The 19979-nt window shown below is 43.1% G+C and overlaps 1 protein-coding gene across 2 annotated transcripts; it reads left to right on the top strand.

Moving 5' to 3' along the window:
- Positions 1–14419: 14419 nt before the first annotated feature.
- Positions 14420–18327, top strand: LOC311032922 (transmembrane protein 238-like). Of its 2 annotated transcripts, XR_014599230.1 has the most exons (3): positions 14420–15000; positions 17024–18115; positions 18190–18327. XR_014599230.1 is itself a non-coding variant. In XM_084040016.1 (2 exons), exon 1 carries the CDS (start codon positions 14466–14468, stop codon positions 14988–14990), a length of 525 nt encoding a protein of 174 aa, XP_083896142.1. In that variant the 5' UTR covers positions 14420–14465; the 3' UTR covers positions 14991–15000; positions 17024–18322. The 2 variants fall into 2 exon arrangements, 1 of the variants encoding a protein (XP_083896142.1); XM_084040016.1 differs by having other exon boundaries at positions 17024–18322.
- Positions 18328–19979: the final 1652 nt, after the last annotated feature.

Raw genomic sequence — 19979 nt, 5'->3', positions numbered from 1 at the left:
CCTGCTGAGGGCTTTTCGCTGTAAAAGCTGCAGGGTACAAAACGCGCTAATGGATCCCAACAAAAGCCCTGTTCAGAGCAAACTGTCAAACCGTCACGTTTCCAGGATGGTAAAAGCCTTATTGCAGCACAAAAAAAAAATGGGCTGCAAACTTTTCACTCCCAAACAACATGCTGGCATACCCTCAGTTTAAATATATAAAGGGCACTCAAATACAGAAAATTGCTGAATTATTAATGCAACGTACGCCGGACAGGAGAAAGGCAAAGCCAACAAACAAAATCTTTGTCACAGTCTGTATTATAGGTCCTCCAGCACATATGACATCTATTGTATATGTCTACTCCATTGTGTGTCACAACACGGAGGTCGCCCACACCTTTTGGCACAGAGATAATATCTCACAGAGAGGTTGTCTTCTTGCAGCTATACATACACGATGCAGAATAACATACGGTGGGCTGGAGTGATGAAAGAGCAAAAAAATTACAGCCTTTCTGCTTTGATTCTGTATAAAGGAGCTCCTGAGGTGGTGGGCGTGCTCACATTCTTTGATTTGTTCACCATGGCCTTTGCAGAATCCAGACCCTGACCAGGCAAAGACTCCTGTCATCATTTGCATGGGACTCATTGCATATTTATTTTTGTTTTGACTGGGATCAGTGACGGGTTGATGAATAATTTAGTGTGTTTTTCCACCTGGCCTCCAGGGTCATGCGAAAGGCCCGCTTCCCTAAAAAAGTGACCGTTATTAGAAGTGCTGGAGTCCCACGCTGAGCACCTCCTGACCTTGGTGATGGAGGAGTCCTGAGGAGGAAGTGACATAATCAGAAGGTCAAACAGACGTTTTCTTCAGGGAAAACTTAAAAGTTTAAAGAGTTTTTTTGTTTATTAATAAAATATGACTCCAAACTGAAATGAAAATGTGTTTATTATCTATCCTTGGAGTTTGTTTTCTTATACTTCAAGATTATAATTTCCAAAAGGAAGAATTGAATTGTATGTTCCTGCACTGATAGATGAGTGTTTTTGGGCTTTAATCCCAACGTCTTACATGGAAAAAAATCTACTTTACTTTCAATCATATATCCTTCCAAGTGGCTAGCTGGATCAGCTCTCCATTAGCTGTGATTAATGGCCTAAATGAAACCCAGTTTGGATGTGAGGGGAAATGATTTTGTCGAGATTCTATCTACTGTCTCTCTCTCTCTCCGTCTCTTTCATCATTCCCTTTTTTCCAAATCATTCATGAACTTGCGCGTTGCCTCCCGTTCACACATCCCATCTCTGTCTTGTTCTTCTTTTGATTTCCCCTCAGCCATCGGTCTACGTTCCACTCGTTGTTGTCCATTCTGTCTGTCTCCAGCCCGTCCAAACACATTTACTCCTACGGCCTCTTCCTTCACATTACGCAGCCGTCGATGTATTCCCAACTGCTGTCGTTTACATGCTGTTATCTTATAGAATGTGGCTTGTTGTTTGTACTTATTGTTGTCTGGGTTCCCCTGAGCTTAATTCTATTCCACTCTGCACACAAAAAATCAATTAGAATACATGTTTATGTGTGTTTTAATCACTTCATTGGAAGGAATGATTGCCATTATATTTTATTACCTTCTTCCTGAGAGTGAGATGAGAAAATCAATTTCACACTGGCAATATAAGATTGTTCAGTGCAGAGCTGTGGTTAGCCTAGCTTAGCATCGTCTCGGAGTTTCACATATGATGCAAAACATCAGGAATTCTTGAAGTTCAGTCAGTGACAATAGAAAAGACAGACACGGGGATGTTTATGTGTGCCGTTAAAAGGCTGTTACATCAGTCCGACGCCGCCTGCTGAACACAGACTGATGTGATTCACTCCTTGTTTGCACCAAGTTGACACCTGACACTCGGCTCCTGACAGCAAGCTTCCTGGCGGTGAAAGCGAACGGCTCGCTGCTGTGTGTCGTCCTGCTGAAACAAGCCCTCTCTGGTCTCTGATGAGTCTGTGAAGCTTGTCTCCCTCCCTCCCCTCCCTCCCTCCCTCCCTCCCCCCCGTCTGGACCACAACAACTTTGATATCTGTGGGAGTGGGGGGGCTGAGCATGAAGGCAATGCATCAAAATGCCTTTGCAGTGCCGCTGATAACAGCCTCAGGAATAATAGACTTGATTGAATTAGCCATCCATTTTTTTTGTTCACCCCCCCTCTGCTCATACATCTCGCCGTGTCTTGATCCCAGTGGCAGCCAAACGCTTGTGATTGAAGTGTCGGAGGAGGGGGAGGAGGAGGAGGAGGAGGAGGTGACGGACGGAAAAAGAGGAGAAAGTCAAGAGGTGAGAGGACGATTTTGAAAGATGAAGATGGAATGTGAAAGCGTGGATGGATGAAATGAGAAAGCCGGAGCATTTGATCGCTTTTAAGGAGGAGGGGGTCATAATGGAAGTCTCTCTTTTGTCTCTTGTCCTTCAGATTTTCCTTCAGCATCTGAAACAAAAGAACTGTGTAATAGTGCTCCAAACAGGAGCCATCAAACAGAATGAGGGGCTCTTCTTCTTCTTGAGATGTCCGACGAGGAGAAAGTCCTTCACAATGATTAGAGAGTGAGCCACTGAATCCATCATGTATGGAGGGTTTATAAGCATTTAATCTGAGAGCATCTAAGACCTGGGGTACAAAAGAAACATGCTTCTATTGGTATTCACCTCGCCACACACACTGGGAGAATAAAGAGGAGGAGAAAGAGGGAGGAGGTGTCACTGTGGATCATGTATGATTCTACGGGGCCCCGACTTTGAACAGCACTGCTGCTTATTAATATTCCTGTCTCACTGCATGCTTTCATGGAGGCTGAGATGGGATTGCAGCGATAACTGAGGTACATGGCATTGTATGCAATCCCCTGAATTACCTGGAACCTGACCGGCAAGCTAAGCCACCCATAAGGAAGCCTGGAAGTAAATCAATGCCTGTAATTGGTATGTTTCCCTGCCTCTCCCATGCTCCCGCTCTCCCGCCGCTAACTTCTCATAAACATAGTTGACACGTTGTTGTCCTTATTGTTGCTTATGAAAGGATGGAAACTATTAGGAATGTGTTGAGAGTGTGTGGGAGAACTTAAGCAGCTCATTCTTACTCCAATAGTTTGACATTGCATGTGTTTTTTGGTTGTTTTTTTGCTTTTTTGCTTCTTAAAGATGCAATCATGGAAAATCATGCAACTTTTATAGTTTAACTTGGAGACAGAAATATATCTAAATAATATAAACATAGATATTTTATATAACTTGAAATAGAATTGTTTGTATCTACAGCTCTGTGGAAATTACTCTAAAATACACTTTAAATGATTGAAATCGCTTTAAATGCTGGTATTTTGTTTAAATGCGCTCTTTTAAAGCCACTCAAGAAAATGTCCTACTTACGTGATGAAATGCAAGGTTGTTGCCATGGATTTCCAAAGTGACCCAGCAGCCAGTTTATCTACACGTCCTACATGATGTGAATGTGATCAGTAAACTGCACACAGCACAGAAATCATTAGCAATGACAAATATAGGAATGTAAAAAAGTGCAGAAAAAAACTGAGCCGAGAGATAAAAAGGAGGGAAAAATCAGTCGCAAATTTGCTTGTTCGTTATAGAGGTCATAAAGGAAATAAGCACGTTGCCGTTGCTATGACAACAAGTGAAAGCTACTGCTGGACCCATAAACATAAACACCCATAGGATGACACTTTGGCCTCGTATAAATAAAACCAACAATAACCATCAACAACCGTCACCCTAAGGGCCTTAACGAGGCGTTGTGATGAATTAATTAGACATTAGCTAGCATAAATGCTGGTTGTTAGCATCATAATAAAATAGCAAATCTGTGACTTAATAATAATAAAAAGGACCAAGAGGTCATTGAGAATGTGTGTGAGCCAGTTTTTATTGTACTTAACATCAGTAATTAACATAAATACATTTGAAAGTTGTTTTTATAAAATAATAATAATTACTAACCTAACAGCTACTAATATTTTTAACATCACAATTCATAATTCAACAGTTTTTGTAGTACACATATGTAAATAAGGTGACATTGTGCATAAAAAAGCATCAAAATAGAGTCTGTTTATCATATTTTCTTCCCCCCCAGACCCCCTAAGGAGGTCTGCTCCGAGCCCCCAATGCCTCAGGTCCTGGAAACGCCCCTGATTCAGAAACCCCGTGACTCAACGATCTCGATTGTTTGTTGAGGCAGAATGACAGGCTGTGGATTGACGACCCGCCTTTCCAATCTCCCACCCCTGAACTCATCTATTCAGAGTGAAAGCTGACCCGGGACCAGGGTTTACTGGGTTTGCTCATCTGGTCTCCGCAGGTTCGGCACGCAGATAAATGGCTGGGGCCTCTTTTCTGCCGTCGTGCTGAGGTTGAACAAGGCTGCAGTCGTGGTGAGATGAGACAGAGGGCGTCGATGCGCTACTTCACCTCTGCACCCTTCCTCCCTCCCTCTTCCTCTCACACCATCCCTCCCCTCTCACTCCTTCTCCATTCCTTCCACCATCTGTCTGTCTTCCCCCTCCCTTCTCCTCTCGTTTCAAAAAACGTCTCTTCGGATTTATCACTCGCGTCCCTCTGCCTCCGGTTAGCTCCCGGCTGTCGCCGAACACAGCCAGCGATCTGCCTCATTTCTGAATGAGGTGACACCCACCTCGGCGGAGGTGACACGAGGTCGGCCGCGGTGGAATGAGATGGCGTGGCCGCGTCGCTCTGCCTATAACACGTGGCAGAGGTGAAACGTGTGGCCACATCACTGTCTTCATCACTGCCTGTGTGTTTGTTTACTGCATCCTGTGTTGAAGCCGTTCTTCTTTTTTGGTCCCAATTGTGTTGAAGCTTTTCTTATCATTTTCAAAAGGATCCCATCCTTGAGATTCTCTCTTCTCAGATTTTAACTGTGAATAATTAAATAAGAAAGACTTTCATCTTGAAGTAAGTTCACTATCTTTGATCTGGAAGAATGCTCGACACACGGAATTACATTTCTTCAGCGTATACTCCTCGTTTTGTATTATGATAATATGTAAGTATACTTCAGGTCAACTGGCCTTAACGTATAACTGCTGGCAGTCGCAGGGAAGGAAGATCTATCTATACAGGCATCTCTAGGCTCTATTATTACAGTAGCTTGAGGCATTGCTGTATATTATGTTTATAATTTCACATCACTTGATGCTCCACTTGTTGAATGCTCTTCTGCCAATGAAGGTGTACGTCTCTATCTGCAAACGTCTTACAGATATTACACTCTGGTTCACTAAATCTGTTATATTTGTAGTTAATTTTGGCAACGTGCGCACAGCAGAAACAAGTTTTGAACATTCACTTTTGAGTTAATATGGCAAAATGTTAGCAAACAGTTCAAATGTCACACACAGCTGTCTTTTAGCTCTGATTTGGTCTCCACCAGAGAAAAATAGCTGCCTCTTTAGATGTTAAAGCTCTGACGTCACCGTAGAAACCGAAGCTTGTTTTGGCTGCGTCCGTCAGATAGAAACCATCGTAACAAAGACCGAAAAGATTGTGGTATCGCCATACGTGTTATCTCCGACAGATCGACCATCAGATTGAGCGGCGACAAGCTCATCATACAAAGCGTGAAGCAGCACCCTCTAGTGCTCATGGTGGAAATAAACTACGTCAAACAAATAGACATTCATTCAAATAGATAATAAAAGCAAAGGGCATCAGAGGGGTGATACATTGTTGTCCTAGAGACATTTAATAAAAACGGCTTTGAGCGCTTTTAAAAAAATATATATATTTTTTTAATCACTGGGATGAAGCACTCCCCGGCACCCTGCGGACGCTTTTCTGACAAAAAAAAAGGGTCCTCCCTGTTTTTGTTTTTTTTATTGAATTTCTCAACTACTTGAGATGCCGAGAATAACATTTAGAGTGGTTCCACATTGATGACGTTGTTCTCCAATCTCTCAAATGGGAACAGTGTCTCAAAGCGTGTGTGTGTGTGTGTGTGTGTGTGTGTGTGTGCGCGTGTGTGTGTGTGTGTGCGCGTGTGTGTGTGTGTGTGTGTGTGTGTGTGTGTGTGTGCAGATGTGACAGCATCGTCAACATGGTTTCCGAGGCGAGATGGGGACAGAGGTCGGATGTAATCAGGACTCCTACGGGACCATGTCGACCTGCCTGTCATACACACACACACACACACACACACACACACACACACACACACACACACACACACACACACACACACATATATTACAATCACATTAAGCCTGGCTGCTGTCTTCCAAGCTTTGATTGACACGTGGAAAGTGATCCAATGCATTCTCCTGGTCGGCGAAGGGGTCGAGCGGCTACCAACAGAGGCCCGTGCTTCGTATGTCGTTCCTACCCATGATTTTTTGACAAGCTTGCTCCATCCTACCCGACTAACCCCTCCGCCACCTTGGGCATAAATTAGCCTGTTACTAAGCAGAATGTGTATGTATTTGTATTCGTTCCAACGAGCGTGGCGATGCCGAGCGCATTAAAACACACAGAGAGACTCTCATCACTGGTCCTGCAATCCAATTTTCACATTCCATTGTTGCCAGGCAATAGCATATCGATGGTTCGCTTACCTTGGCACGACGAACTCTCTCTCGTCTGCATTCCTCTGTCTGTGTAATAGCAGCCGAAGATGCTCCGTCACGCCCTCGCCAAAAGGTTCTGTTGATTGTTGGGAGCCTCAACGAGAACGCTATCCTGAGGAAATGCATTTGAATGCTGCCTGATGTGAGTAAGAACTGAAAAAGCTGGCAAGCTTATCCCGACAGACTACAGGAGAATGTGCTGCTGAAACACCAACATTTTAAACAGGAGCATTTATCAGTGTGTGGGTGTATTATTGCATGCTGATATCAGTATGTGACTTTAAAAGTAGTACATTTTTTTCCCCCAGTATTAATGTACATGAAGGTAGGCTCCTTAATGGAAATGCACACCGCCATCTAGTGTTGCTTGAGGCTGATGCCTGCAGATGAGCAATCAGAAGCTGCCGCAAAGACCCAGAGATAGAAAAACGCCTTCAGACCGCCTCGCCGTACGCTACGCCGTCATCTCCGTTTCCCCATCTGGACCACTTCCAGACAAACACATGCACACGAGAGATCCAGCAAGCAGTCCCACTCAGAACATCCAGGATCAATAGCTTTCTGGGACCGCAGCCAGAGACACTTGTATCCTCACTGTAGTCTGCGCTCACTACCTGTGTCACTATACTAATTAACAGGCGTCCTATACTAGGCTGCATTTTCTTATTGGATAACAGGATCTCCCACCACAAACACTGTGTGGTGTCAGGCAGCTCCCCGGTGCATCTGCACATGTTCTCGTCCTCGCTGCCTCATCACAGGAAAAAAGAAACAACAGTGGGGATTTTCTTTGTGGATTTTTGTGCATTCGGTGTAAGTCCCCGACTCGACTGCAGAGATGCCTGATAGAGCCGGCTGACAGAAGGCGGACGGAGAAATTCCTCCCAACACCGAGATTGCAGAGGCATTTTTGTTGCTTGTGAGGATAATGATGTGGCCTGCGTCGCAGAGAGGGGGCAGCGAACGCCGAGCCCGAGCCTAAGAAACATGCCTGTAATTTATAAGAGCCTGCGGGCACCGACCAATCAGAGGGAGCGGAGACAGTTCTCCACTTTCTGGAGAGAAAAAAATGGAAACAACAGCAGACATAGCCTAGTTGAGATGAGCATAAACACAAACACACATTTCACTTCTGAATTCCAGAGCGTATTTTATAGATCTGTAATTACAAAGTCACAGAATTGATAAATCTCATTTAGAATTTTCCAGCTGCGAAGGAAGTGACCATATTTGGACTGTGGAAGAGCAACGGGTGGATCTGATCAACACACAAGCACCCTTGCTGGATCTGGATCCATTTGGATTCTGAAGCTGCTAACAAAGTTAGCTTCATCATTTCAAGGTCAACTTGACAGCAAAGCATTAAAGTCATAATTGCATTCAAAGTTGCAGAAGCAACACTTTCTCGTCGACTTCCAAGCGATCAGAGTGCTTCTTCAGAAGTGTAGGTTGGATCGACCACCAGTTTGTGACCTCATCCATATCCGCCATGACAACATCGATGGCTCAAGAATGAAAAGAGTGCATTTGATGTTACAAAGAGAAGAGTGTGTGAAGGTAATGGCGGACTGAAGTTGACTGCCAGAACAAAGCTTGCTTGCAGGCTTTGGTTCTTTTTTTAAGTGCCAGCCAAAGACCTTTTTCTTGTACAAACAGTCTGTGAAGGGCAAAATATTTGGTCTGCTGCAGACAGAACGCTGCTGGAGAAGAGGAGGCTGCTGCTGCTGTGTTTTAGGCTGGTGCCTCCAAACTCAGCTGTCCATGAAGGGTCAGAGCCTGACTGATTATTTGCTGACATTAATTACAGTTAGTGTTTTGTGTAATGAATTATTAATATGAAGCGTCAAATCAATTATTCTAACAGGCAATGGGTGCTTGTGCATGCTGGGCAGGCTGCTTGCTTGCTTGCTCGGGGCACTGGCACCTTTTTTATTCCAATTCAAGCACTCCGGATCAACGGGGAAACTGGTTCTGATTTAATTTTTTTAAATTCCATTCACTGTTATCAGAGATAAATATGTTTTTTTTTTTAAATTTATGTGAAGTGACCATTTAACATCGTCGCCATGGTTACAACAAAGGGCCGTCTCCTGTGGAAAATAGTTAAAATAATCTCATTAATGAGACCTTATTGTCCTGGAATTCCTTTCTAAAGGGACGAGGTTATCTGGAATTGACTCTTTTGAAAAATGTAATGACTCCTTACATCTGGGACGGTGACATGATTTATCGTGCTTATTTTTCTTCGCCACAATGTGCTTCACGGCATCAGAATAGAAAAATCACACTTCATCCTCGTCTGTCCGGGAGCTCTGTTCTCCCCACCGATATTCATTTGTGTTCCCCTCCATTAGTAATCCAATTACGCACACTGGCTCCTGCCACCGATGTCACTGATCGCTTTTTAATCATATTAAGCCTTTCAACTCGGTCAATTGTTTGTTTCAAATCAGCCAGAATCGCTGGTCTCTGGGAGGACGGAGGAATGACACTTTGGCTAATAACCAACCAATGGAAAATCAGCTCCTCTGCTTCTGATCCCAGTAGGTTAGATGTCCTGTCGTTGACACACTACTGTTGAGTCCTGGTTTACAGTATCACGAGAGGAGGATCTACTCTCAATTTGGAATCCAACTTTCCATTCATTAGGAATAGAAGTCAATATCCCGGATCTCCCCGGGGGGCTTCGAAATGGTGAGAAACGTTGACAAATATATAATCAGTTAAAAAACCAGATGCCTCTCCGACAGCAGAGATAAGAATCCACAAACTGTCGTGAAAGATAAGGTGGAATCTCATCCCCCTCCTCATCCTCCTCCTTCTCACAAACCTGCCAGTGGCATCCATTTCTCTTCTTTCTTCCATCTCCTTCCTCTCATTCTCCTTCCTCTCGTTCACCCTCTTCCTTCTCCTTCATCCTCTTCCTTCTCCTTCCTTCTCCTTCACCCTCTTCCATCTCCTTCCTCTCCTTCATCCTCTTCCTTCTCCTTCCTCTCCTTCATCCTCTTCCTTTCCTTCCTCTCCTTCATCCTCTTCCATCTCCTTACACCCTCTTCCTTCTCCTTCCTCTCCTTCACCCTCTTCCTTCTCCTTCCTCTCCTTCATCCTCTTCATTCTCCTTCCTCTCCTTCATCGTCTTCCTTCTCCTTCCCTCTCCTTCACACTCTTCCTTCTTCTTCCTCTCCTTCATCCTCTTTCTTCTCCTTCCTCTCCTTCACACTCTTCCTTCTCCTTCACCCTCTTCCTTCTCCTTCCTCTCCTTCATCCTCTTCCTTCTCCTTCCTCTCCTTCACCCTCTTCCTTCTCCTTCCTCTCCTTCACCCTCTTCCTTCTCCTTCCTTCTCCTTCCCCCTCCTCCTTCCAGAAAGTTCTCTGCAGTTGTGCCTCCCAACAGAACTCTGATTCCTGACTGTGTTGCAGACGTATGAAACGCTGCTCTCCCATTGGTTTCCAGACAGGAATCTAGGGTGCAAATGTTTATCTCCTTAATAAAACCAACTATGAAGATTAATAAGAAGGCTCGCTGGGAAGTGATTTGTGTATCAATAGGAACTATTGCTTTTGTTAAACACAGACTTTGTTCGTGGAGACGAAGAAGTTTTACCCAAAAAACAAAAAAGAACAGAATTTCAATTAATAATTAGGGCTGGCGTTTTCCCGGCTGCTTAGTGTGTTAGCGATTAGCTCCCCAACCAGGTGATCAGTCACTACATCATCAAGTTACACCACCTGTTGTGCTAGCATGATTACTGGGCTACAGTATACAGATCATGGACTATATCAAATGTTTTTATTTGTGCAGGTTTTGAGATAAATGTCTCTAAGATTTATGTCGGAGACCGTGCTACCCGCTCTTCCACCGCGCCGCCCCGACGTGAAGGTCAAAGGCATTTCATTTTTGGAGCTCAACGTTGAAAAGTTCAGCAGCAACATCTCCAGCATCGCTGATCAAGTCAGTCTGTACATCCATCACACATAGATCCCGCCTCCTCTCACAATGAAGCAGTCCACATACAGACATGAACACTGGATGATAGGGATGTGATTTAACCGTGAGTGTATTGACATTTCTTTTAAGCTCCATAAGTGGTGAGAAACAGGAAAGGCTGCAGAATGAAGTCTGGGAGATGGTCCCGACTGGGCTGGGTGTTTTCTCATTTCCCCGAGGTCACCCCCTCACACCAACCCAATCACTGTGACCAACCTGAGGGCGACAGTTTGGTCAGAAGACTGTTTTTTCTCCTCCCGTCCATCTTCCTCCCTCTGCTTCCTTTAACTCTCCTCTGCTTTCACCACTCGGATGTATAGAAAGGAGTTTGGGAGGCTTTTCATTGGCCTCACCATATTCAGTTTCCTGCCGTGTCGGAGGGCAGATCTCTCTGGGAGTTGACCTTTGACCTCAAAGACAGGAACTCTGGTCAAATACATGTCTTTAGGCATGTGTTGTTGGAGTCATAAGACTGTTCAGATAAGAAGACGGAGAACGCAAAATCATTTTTTATTCTTATTCATTGTTTTGTTTGTGAAATATATTCATCAACTTCAGCTGAAATGCTAATGAGTCGGATTAAGATCAGCATCAATATTTACAGCTTGTTGTCTCCAAAAAATCTTTTAATTCAAGTTTGAATAAAATCGTCCTTTTTTTTTTATGCATTATCAAACACACGGCGTAGTCGCTACACGTCCGACATTAAAATGAAAATCTTCAAGTCCCGGGGCAAGTTAATCCCGCTAAGTGCTTTTTCCCCCTCGTGAGAGCCAGTCTGAATGTTACAAGCTTCAAATGGAGCATCCTCTTTTGCCAGACGAAAGTTTAACAAGAGTTCAGGACTTGGGTTTAAGTTGAAGTCCAGATTTGTGATTGAATGATGAGTTTATGGATATGAATCAGAATGTGGCGACGAAGGCAGAGGTTTGAAACCAGGGAAGGGATGTCCTTGTGCATGTTGTAAAACGTGTGTGTGTGTGTGTGTGTGTGTGTGTGTGTGTGTGTGTGTGTGTGTGTGTGTGTGTGTGTGTGTGTGTGTGTCTGAGCCCCTCAGGGATAAACAGGTAGAAATACACTCTATCAGTTTAAATGCAGCCCTCGTCTTTCCACCCCAGGTGGGTGAAAGATATTATCTCTAATTTGAAACCACGGCTTCATTGACTCCACATCCCTCACTCGTGGCTAAGGCAGTGTAAACATTTAATGAAATCACTCCTGTTTAATCTTGCTAGTTCCTTAAAAGCGAGTCCCCTTTTTTATGCTTTTATATTGCAAAAAAAACAGAAGAGGTGATAGACGCCGAAACGAAGCGTGGTTGACGGATGAAGAGAAACATGGCAGAGGGAGTGGGTGAGAGGATGGGAGAGGCTGTAATAGGGTAGCCGGGTGCCGTTTGGGAGACTGGATGGGTGGGTGGTTGATTGTTTAAACGCTCACGGACGCCCATGCGTGTCGAGACTGCCAATCCTCTGGGAAATCAGGGCTCGGGAAACCGCCAGGCTCCCTGGAAAGATCCCCCGTTTCTAAGCACAGTAGATCTGACATTTTGAAATGTGAGGCGGCCAAACCACCTGATATGAGTCTGCCATGAGACAGACAGGGATGGGAAATGGGTCTCATTTGTTAAATTTTCAGATCTCATTGCTCTACACCTCCTTTCTCTCTGTCTTTCTCTACAGATTCATCATCATTGAGCTACAACTTTGGGAGTTGTCGGGTAGTGTCTCTGTAATGAGAGCAACCCCCTAGATATTATTGATCTATGTCCTCAATTACATCCCGACTCTCAATTATTAAATACGGTTCCATCTCCTTCACTTCCAGGAGCTGTTCGAATGGGGGAGGCGGAGAAGGTTTAACTTTTCCCGCACGGAGAAAGTGTTTCTGTGTTTCATGTTATTTTCTGATTGATTCGACGCTATAATGCAACCTCTGGGGTGTTGCTTTGGAAGTTGCCTCTGCAGTTCATGATGTCTCTGCAGCTCGTCTTCCACTCCATCATTAAAAGCAAATTTAGTCGTTAATAACGAGCGACCTTCAGCCCAAAGTTATCCTGACAATGTCCCAGAACAATGGTGGCTCTCTCCACGTTAAGTATGTATAGGTATGTATGTGTACGTGGGATGTATTTATATAGAATTGTGTGAAGATGAATGTAACACAGGACTTTATGAAAAACAGGATATTTTTTTGTCCCAATAAGAAGAAAATATGGATAGAAGTGATGAATGTCCTGCAGCAGAAAGAGGAAGCGGTAATGAAACACTGACTTTATTGAAAACCTAAACATGAACTCTGAGCTCAGAATCAACCCTGCAGCCCCAGCATCTCTACCTGTCAATCACAATGGTACATCCCAAAGTGGAGAGAGGCGTTTTTAGGAAGGGTTGATAAAAAAAACAAGTTTGTCTCTTAGGCATAATTTCTGAAGAATTGTATTTGGCTTGTTTGCATCTCTTAATTACCCTGGGGTTTGGAATATCATATAACACAGTGCGTTTAGTTGCTTAAAAATATGAAAAGTCGCATCCAAAGTGTAGTTAAGGAACAACAGTTTCCTCATCTGCATCCTCGCAGAAACAGGAAAGATGTCAAAGAAAACAGAGGGACTGATTTGGCAACGCTGAATAATGATTTCCAATCACAAATGTGTCTTCGTCAACAACATAATTGAGTGGAAACACTCAAATATTTATTTGGAGATGTACCAAATTGGAGAATTTTAATTTATTGACAAATAACATTAGTTCTGTTTCAACGAGGTTCAAGTAAAAATGTTCCCTCTCCAGATCTTTACTTTGATATTTGCTGGTTGAGCAATGCAGCTAATTTCCAATGCAGACGTCCAGCCAGGATCGGGTGTGTTTGAAAGAGGGCTGGCGCCCTCTAGCGGCCAAATGAATGTTAACAGAAACTGATGTGGGGTTTGGGAGATTTACCCTCCATATTATCATTATAAGTCACTGTTACAACACACAGAAGGCCTATTTAGCAGGTTAGCTTTGGATTTGCTTTATAATTGTAGTAATCTTAGATATCATTGGTGTCTCTATGGCTGTGAAGGAGTCACAGGGCGTATAAATCATGAAATCTTTCAACATAGTTGCAGATTTAATAAGGTGTTGAGGTCACTGAGCGGCACTGCAGGAGGCTGTTGGGAGAATCTGATTAACACAAGCACCCTTACTGGATCTGGATCCATCTGGATTCTGGTATGAAGCTGTTAACAAAGTTAGCTTCATAAGTGTTAAAGTCATCATTGTAAGTAACTGATTGGTCAATCACATGCAAGGTAGGCCAGCAGCAGGAATCCAAGTTTAAGGCACTTTAGCTTTGGCTTCACTTTTCAGAACCAGAGGTTTCTGCCTGGATGTGGACAACTTCCTATTTTTTTCTACATTTGTACACTTAAAATACTTGTATTTATTGAAAAAAGACAGTACAAAGTATACAAAATGTCACAGTAAAGTATACATACAGATAACAACAGCACTGCCAGGGGTAGTCTATGTTATGTGAGGGTATTTACAGAGGAAAATACATTTTTCACAGCCTTTTTGTTTTGGGGTTCAGAAATTAAGCACAAAATAAAGTTTTTTTTGTGCAAATTTGCAACATTAATAAAGTTATTATCAAGTACTTATTTTCTTTTCTTTGACTTTTGAAACTACCACATGTTGCGTTTTGATGAGTCCCCTGGGTGTCCACCGGACACAGTGACGCGCTGAGGGGCGGGGCCTGGTCACAGGTGAACATCACACAGGTGTAAGTTGGTGAAATGCGCGTCCTGAAAGCCCAGCCGCGGTGTTGTGCGCCGGTGGCTCTCGTCTCTCCGCCGGTATGGCCCGCGGCTGCGTGGGGAAGTGCGCGCCGTTATTCTTCCTCGCCATGGTTTTTGACGCGGCCGGTCTGGTCGTACTTCTGGTCGGGATTTTCGGCAACCTGAACCTGGACGGCCGCTTCTATGGGGATTTCCTCATCTACACGGGGTCCCTCGTCATTTTCCTCAGCTTGATATGGTGGGTTCTCTGGTACATGGTGAACGTTCCGCCGTACGCGGAGGGCAGGAGCGGCTCCATGGACCTCAACTTTACGCACTGGGCGAGGAAGCTGTCCGAGAGGCTCTCCATAGGCGGCATGAAGCCCCTGGAAGTCGTGGAGGTGAAGAAGAAGAGCATGGGGAAGGAGAACGCTGTCGCACCGTGTCGGATCACTTGGGATGACGGCGGCGGCGGCGGTTCGGGGCACCACAACGGAGGGTTTGACGGATGGGCAGAGAGCGCGGCTTCGGCGGAGTTGGGGGTGTTAAAGAGCTCCGACGTGGCTCTGCAGGCAGCGGAGGGCAAAGTGGAGAGGCTTCTCTGACAGGACCGGGGTGAGTATTTAACTTTCTCCCAGACACATGGGACGATATGACGATGTCAGATCACGATTATTTTACTGCGATTCACATCCTGATGATCGTAAAATACGTTCAAACCCCTTAAAACGGTGATAAAATATACTAGAATCACTTTTTTAAAATAAGAAACATATTTACTGCATGACTTTTTTGGTGAATATCCTTTTAAGGCAATTTTATTTGTATAGCACCTTCAAACAAGATGGTAATTCAAAGTGCTTTACATAAAACATTAACCCCCCCACGCCCCTCCTCTTGCGTCATTGTAAGTTTCTGTTGTTGTCACGGTTGTCACGATACTAACATTTGAAAAGACTCCATTCTTGATACCAGGGGGAGAAAATTACAAAAATGAAGAGGCAGATTTTTAAAATGAAGATTAGAATACAAACAACATCAATCGTGCAAAAAAAGGAAAACGTAACAAAGTATCAATTATTGATTTTTAAAATAATTTTTAGTATCTATTTTATGAGTATGGATTTGTTTGACAACCCTATCTCACACTAACCTGTTAATGAAATGAATAACGATCTTCTGAAAGTCTGGGCCTGGAACTAACCAACACTTAAAACCCCAAACCCTTCAGCACATTGCTCTGCCTTCACCCTCCCCATCAGTCATTCCCAGCCACGGCTGTAACACTTTCATCATCACGCTTTGGCATCCTTGCACTCCTCTGCTTCCACCTCATTCTGAAAAGGTCTCCCATTATTGTCATCATCCACACTGAAGCTGGTCCCGAGGAACAAACACTCCCTTCCCTCAGGATCCCGTCTGCTCATGAATATCTGTCATATTTTTTTTCTCTCTGCTGTGAAAAGATCTCCGGTGGCCCGTGGCAGCTTTTAATTAATGAGCCTGACCGCTTCTGCTCACCTTCACAGTTCTGCATTACATTAGTTGTCAGTTTGCTTGTAACCGGGTGGCAAAGCCAGCAGACCCCCTTTGGGCTAAAGGGCGCAATTGCATTTTTAATGGGAGAAAAGCCTTTTCTTATTGATCCAGTGGAATGGAGTAGATGGCGAGGACTCCACACTCAGGGATCATAATAATATATAAGTCGCCTTCATTGCACACTCCATCTATTAGTTCCACACAGTTGACTTTAATGGGCCTGGACCTGATTCCCCATGTTATCTGACCTGGCTAATGGCCTTGGAGATGTGGGATTGTGAGATATGACCAGAACAAACATTGCTGAACAATGAGGCGGATTCCTGACTGTAACTTGTTGAATGTGAGACAAAGAAGCACTCTAAGTGGGGAAATAGATACCCTGGAAAAGCTTTCAAACACTTCATGTAATTAATCAATGGAAGCGAATGTTTCCATGTATTTAATTTTGTCAAATCCTATTGTAGACCAAATATATTACAATCCACAGAAGGTCTACGGTCGTCTAATAATCTCCAGGCCTCCACCTTAGGACAACATTGATATTGTAGCGGCCGCCTGCCTTTCTACATGAGGAGGCATAACATGTTGATCAATCAGGTTCAGGTTTCTCACCTTATCTTCACAGCGATACGGAGTTCCCGCTGACAGGAGTGTTCACCAGCGAGTCCGGCCTGCTTTTTAAAACAAACTTGGTCCTATTATTATTCTTTTTTTTTTTTACAATTAACACTTGAAATGATGAAGGCTTGCAAATGACAGTCATAAAAAAATGTAAACCACACATCGGTATTTCATTTTTCTTGACTTGAGATTTCTTGAAAGTAATTTAGTTTGTTTTACAAAAATGTATCAAAACTCTGACATTGACAAAGATCTGTATTGATAATAACACAAATTCATATTTAAATCATACCCTCTAAACTTAAAAATAAATCTGGTTTGAATTGAAATCAAACTTCTTTGGTGATGAAGGATTTTTCCATTGTCATATTTGAATTTTGAGATTACATCTTCACTCAAGTCTTGCATATTTAAACTGTTTTAAATGAATGTAATTTGTTGTGATTTAATTAAACCCTCTCTCCTCCTCACACAGGTAGCGTCTGGCTCTCCGGATGCTGAAGGAAAGACTTCCTCCACAAACTGAACACCGAGCTCATAAATCAAAGGCACTTTTTTTTCTAAAGTAAGACACTTTCTTAATCAGGGAAAAGCCTCCAGCATCCAGCGAGGCTGTGCACACAGGAAGAAAAAGGTCTTTAACGTGTACATAGTTTCTATTTCAATGCTTATTTTTTGTACATATGTTAATGTCTTTTTCTTGGGAATAAAGTTTACACTGATCTAGCTGTTGAGGATGTTTGTGCATACAGGTGCCCGGTACAGTTTGGGTCCAGATAACAGCTCCGTTACGCCCTGCACGTTGTTCAACAGTTGTTTTTATCTTCCCTTCCTCGTGATGCTTTCTCCCGTCTCCTGTTATTGTTGAAAACACGTCATTCACCAGACAGGAACCAGTTTTCTCATCGTGGCATTTTGAAATGTAAACAGCACCATATGATGGCCAAAAACACGCCAATATTTCTCACTTTTTTTTTCCAAATCCACCCGTGGGCTCGAGAAGAAGACGCTGGGTTTGTCACGTTTCATGAAATCCGATGAGAGAGCTGGAACTTCTCGTGACGTCATTAAGGAAATGCATTTCTCAGTGTCATGAAAAGATGTGCGATGGAGATACAGAAAGGAATGTGACCCGAGTGTTTAAACTCTTGCTCCCCATCAGCCTCACCTCAGACTCCCAGGCGGCACGGAAAAGGGAAGACGCATTTCTCCGAACATTTGCGTATAAACTGCTCAACCTGCGAGTTATTGCAGGAACTGTCAGCGAAGTCATGGATTTTACCGGCTATCTCGGTCGCTGCCTGCTGTTTTTCTTCATCGCCGTCTTCCTGGATGCAGGAGGCCTCATCATTTTCTTCATCGGGGTCTTCGCCCCCCTCAGCTGCTGGGATTTCCTGGTCTTCTCGGGACCCCTCATTATGTTCCTCAGCCTGGGCTTCTGGATCATGTGGTACCTGGGGAACCTCGAGGTGCCCATGGAGGAGTTTCTCCCCAGAGGACATTCAGAGCTTCTTCATGTGCGGCACAATGATTGCTGGTAGCTTGGTGCAGGAAGATGCAACCAAAGGTACAGCTGCAGGTGTACATGTTCACGTTTAATAAATCAGCATCATTTAATAAAACTCTGTTCTTTCTCTGTAGCTTCGACTCTCACTGGTGGATGTTTGTTTATCCGCTTCAAGGACAGACGAGGAACTTTAAACACCTCAGTTATGACTCACATCCATTATTTATGTGCAATAAATCAATATAAATTAAATACCTGCTATTTGTAACTCCAACAGCCATCGTGTCTGAGATTGTTTTGCTTCTCTTTTTGTCTTTTTGTAGTCGTGTTCATCTCTTTGTTTTGTGTTTGTTTTTTATTTTTACCAATATTTAGTCTCTTCGTGTTCATTTTTTAAAGCATTTTATGGTCCAAGCAGCACTTTATTCCTGTCCCACAGCTGTGGTCTCAATATACAAAATCCGATAAATCAATTACAACAAGACCTCACTTCAAATGAACAGGTTCCTTATAAAATCTTACTTTTCATCATAGTAAAATAATTGTTACATTTATGATGTATGTGTCCCACAGTTCTGAGTCCTGACTGCAACACAGGGAAAACATTTTCCTATCAAAACTAGTTTTCTATGGAAATAGAAGGAAGCAAATGAACACTCGAGTTACCACCTACACCACAGAACAACGTATTTATTGTGTGTCCTGCAGCTTAGTAATCATATATTTTTAACCTAATAAATGAATATTACTGTTAGGTGTATAGATGACGAACATGACAATGTAGATTTCTTGTATTCTTTTATTCTGTTAGTGTCACAGACTGCAATAAAGAAGTGGTTTTATATGTTTCTCCCAGGTCACGTGACTTCTCCTAACTGGAGAGACCGATACATTTGACAAGGAACAGCATTATAACTCTTATCTTATCAATTATTGACAGTGACACGCCTGGTTTTGTTGCTGCCGTGTGTGTTTGATGGGCACGGCCCTACTTCACAGAATCTGATCAGAAAACATTTTAAACCCACAGGAAACTGTACAGAATGTGGACTTTGATACAAGAGCCCGCCAATGAATCAAAAACGTCAGAAAAATAGCTTAAAGTGTGTTTTCCTATTAATTCAAGTTATGTATTCATGGTATGCAATAATCTGATGTCCCCTATATTTAAGTTTATGTGATTTTAGGTGAGTTTGAACCAGATATCACATTAAACAGCCTTTAATCAGTTCAGGTGGAGAGTGGTACTGCAGCACGGAGACGGAGAGAAGCTTCCAAAACAAACAAAATCTAAATTATACATATGTATTACACACTCTGATGGTTAAATTAACCTTATTGATTATATCTGTATAATGTCAACAATCAACTCCAAGTTTCAGACAGGCCACTAACTGGCCAACTTTCTCGATACTCTAGACACCTTGTTGATACTCTCTTTCTGTTGATTTCCTTCTCCGGCCATTGTTCCTGATTGGTCTCTGTGGTGATTTTCCCGTTGTGAAATCTGAGTGTTGGTCGCTCAACCCATTCAACAGAAACCTGTCGAACTGGGTCCATTAGCTACAGACAGCGCTATCCTTTTACAAGCATGGGTTGGTGTGAGAAGGAAGGGAGGACATATTTTCCAGTCAATGTCACAATCAATAAAAAAAACATAAAAGATGACGTGGAATCTAACGTTTGGAAGCTGTTCATGCAGATTTAGTCGTGATGTTGTAAAATCTATACCTCAATTATGTGGAAAAACTGGTTTCTGAAGTAGACACCCTATTTACATTGTGGCTGATATTTAATCTTCACGCTGGAATAATCCTCAGGTTTGCAAGAACAGAGCTTCAACAACACAAAGAGACAAAAGAAATGTGAAAAAGGCTTACTTTTAATTGTTTGACATGTTTGAATCAACTATTTCAACATGTAG

Source organism: Eutrigla gurnardus (genome assembly GCF_963514095.1).
Source record: "Eutrigla gurnardus genome assembly, chromosome: 22".
Lineage (NCBI taxonomy): Eukaryota > Metazoa > Chordata > Actinopteri > Perciformes > Triglidae > Eutrigla > Eutrigla gurnardus.
The sequence above is the reverse complement of the archived record's forward strand: the minus strand, read 5'-3'. Positions and strand labels throughout refer to the sequence as shown.

Bases quoted from the DNA above. Each gene is read 5' to 3' on its own strand.
- LOC311032922 (XM_084040016.1), top strand. From the start codon at position 14,466: ATGGCCCGCGGCTGCGTGGGGAAGTGCGCGCCGTTATTCTTCCTCGCC.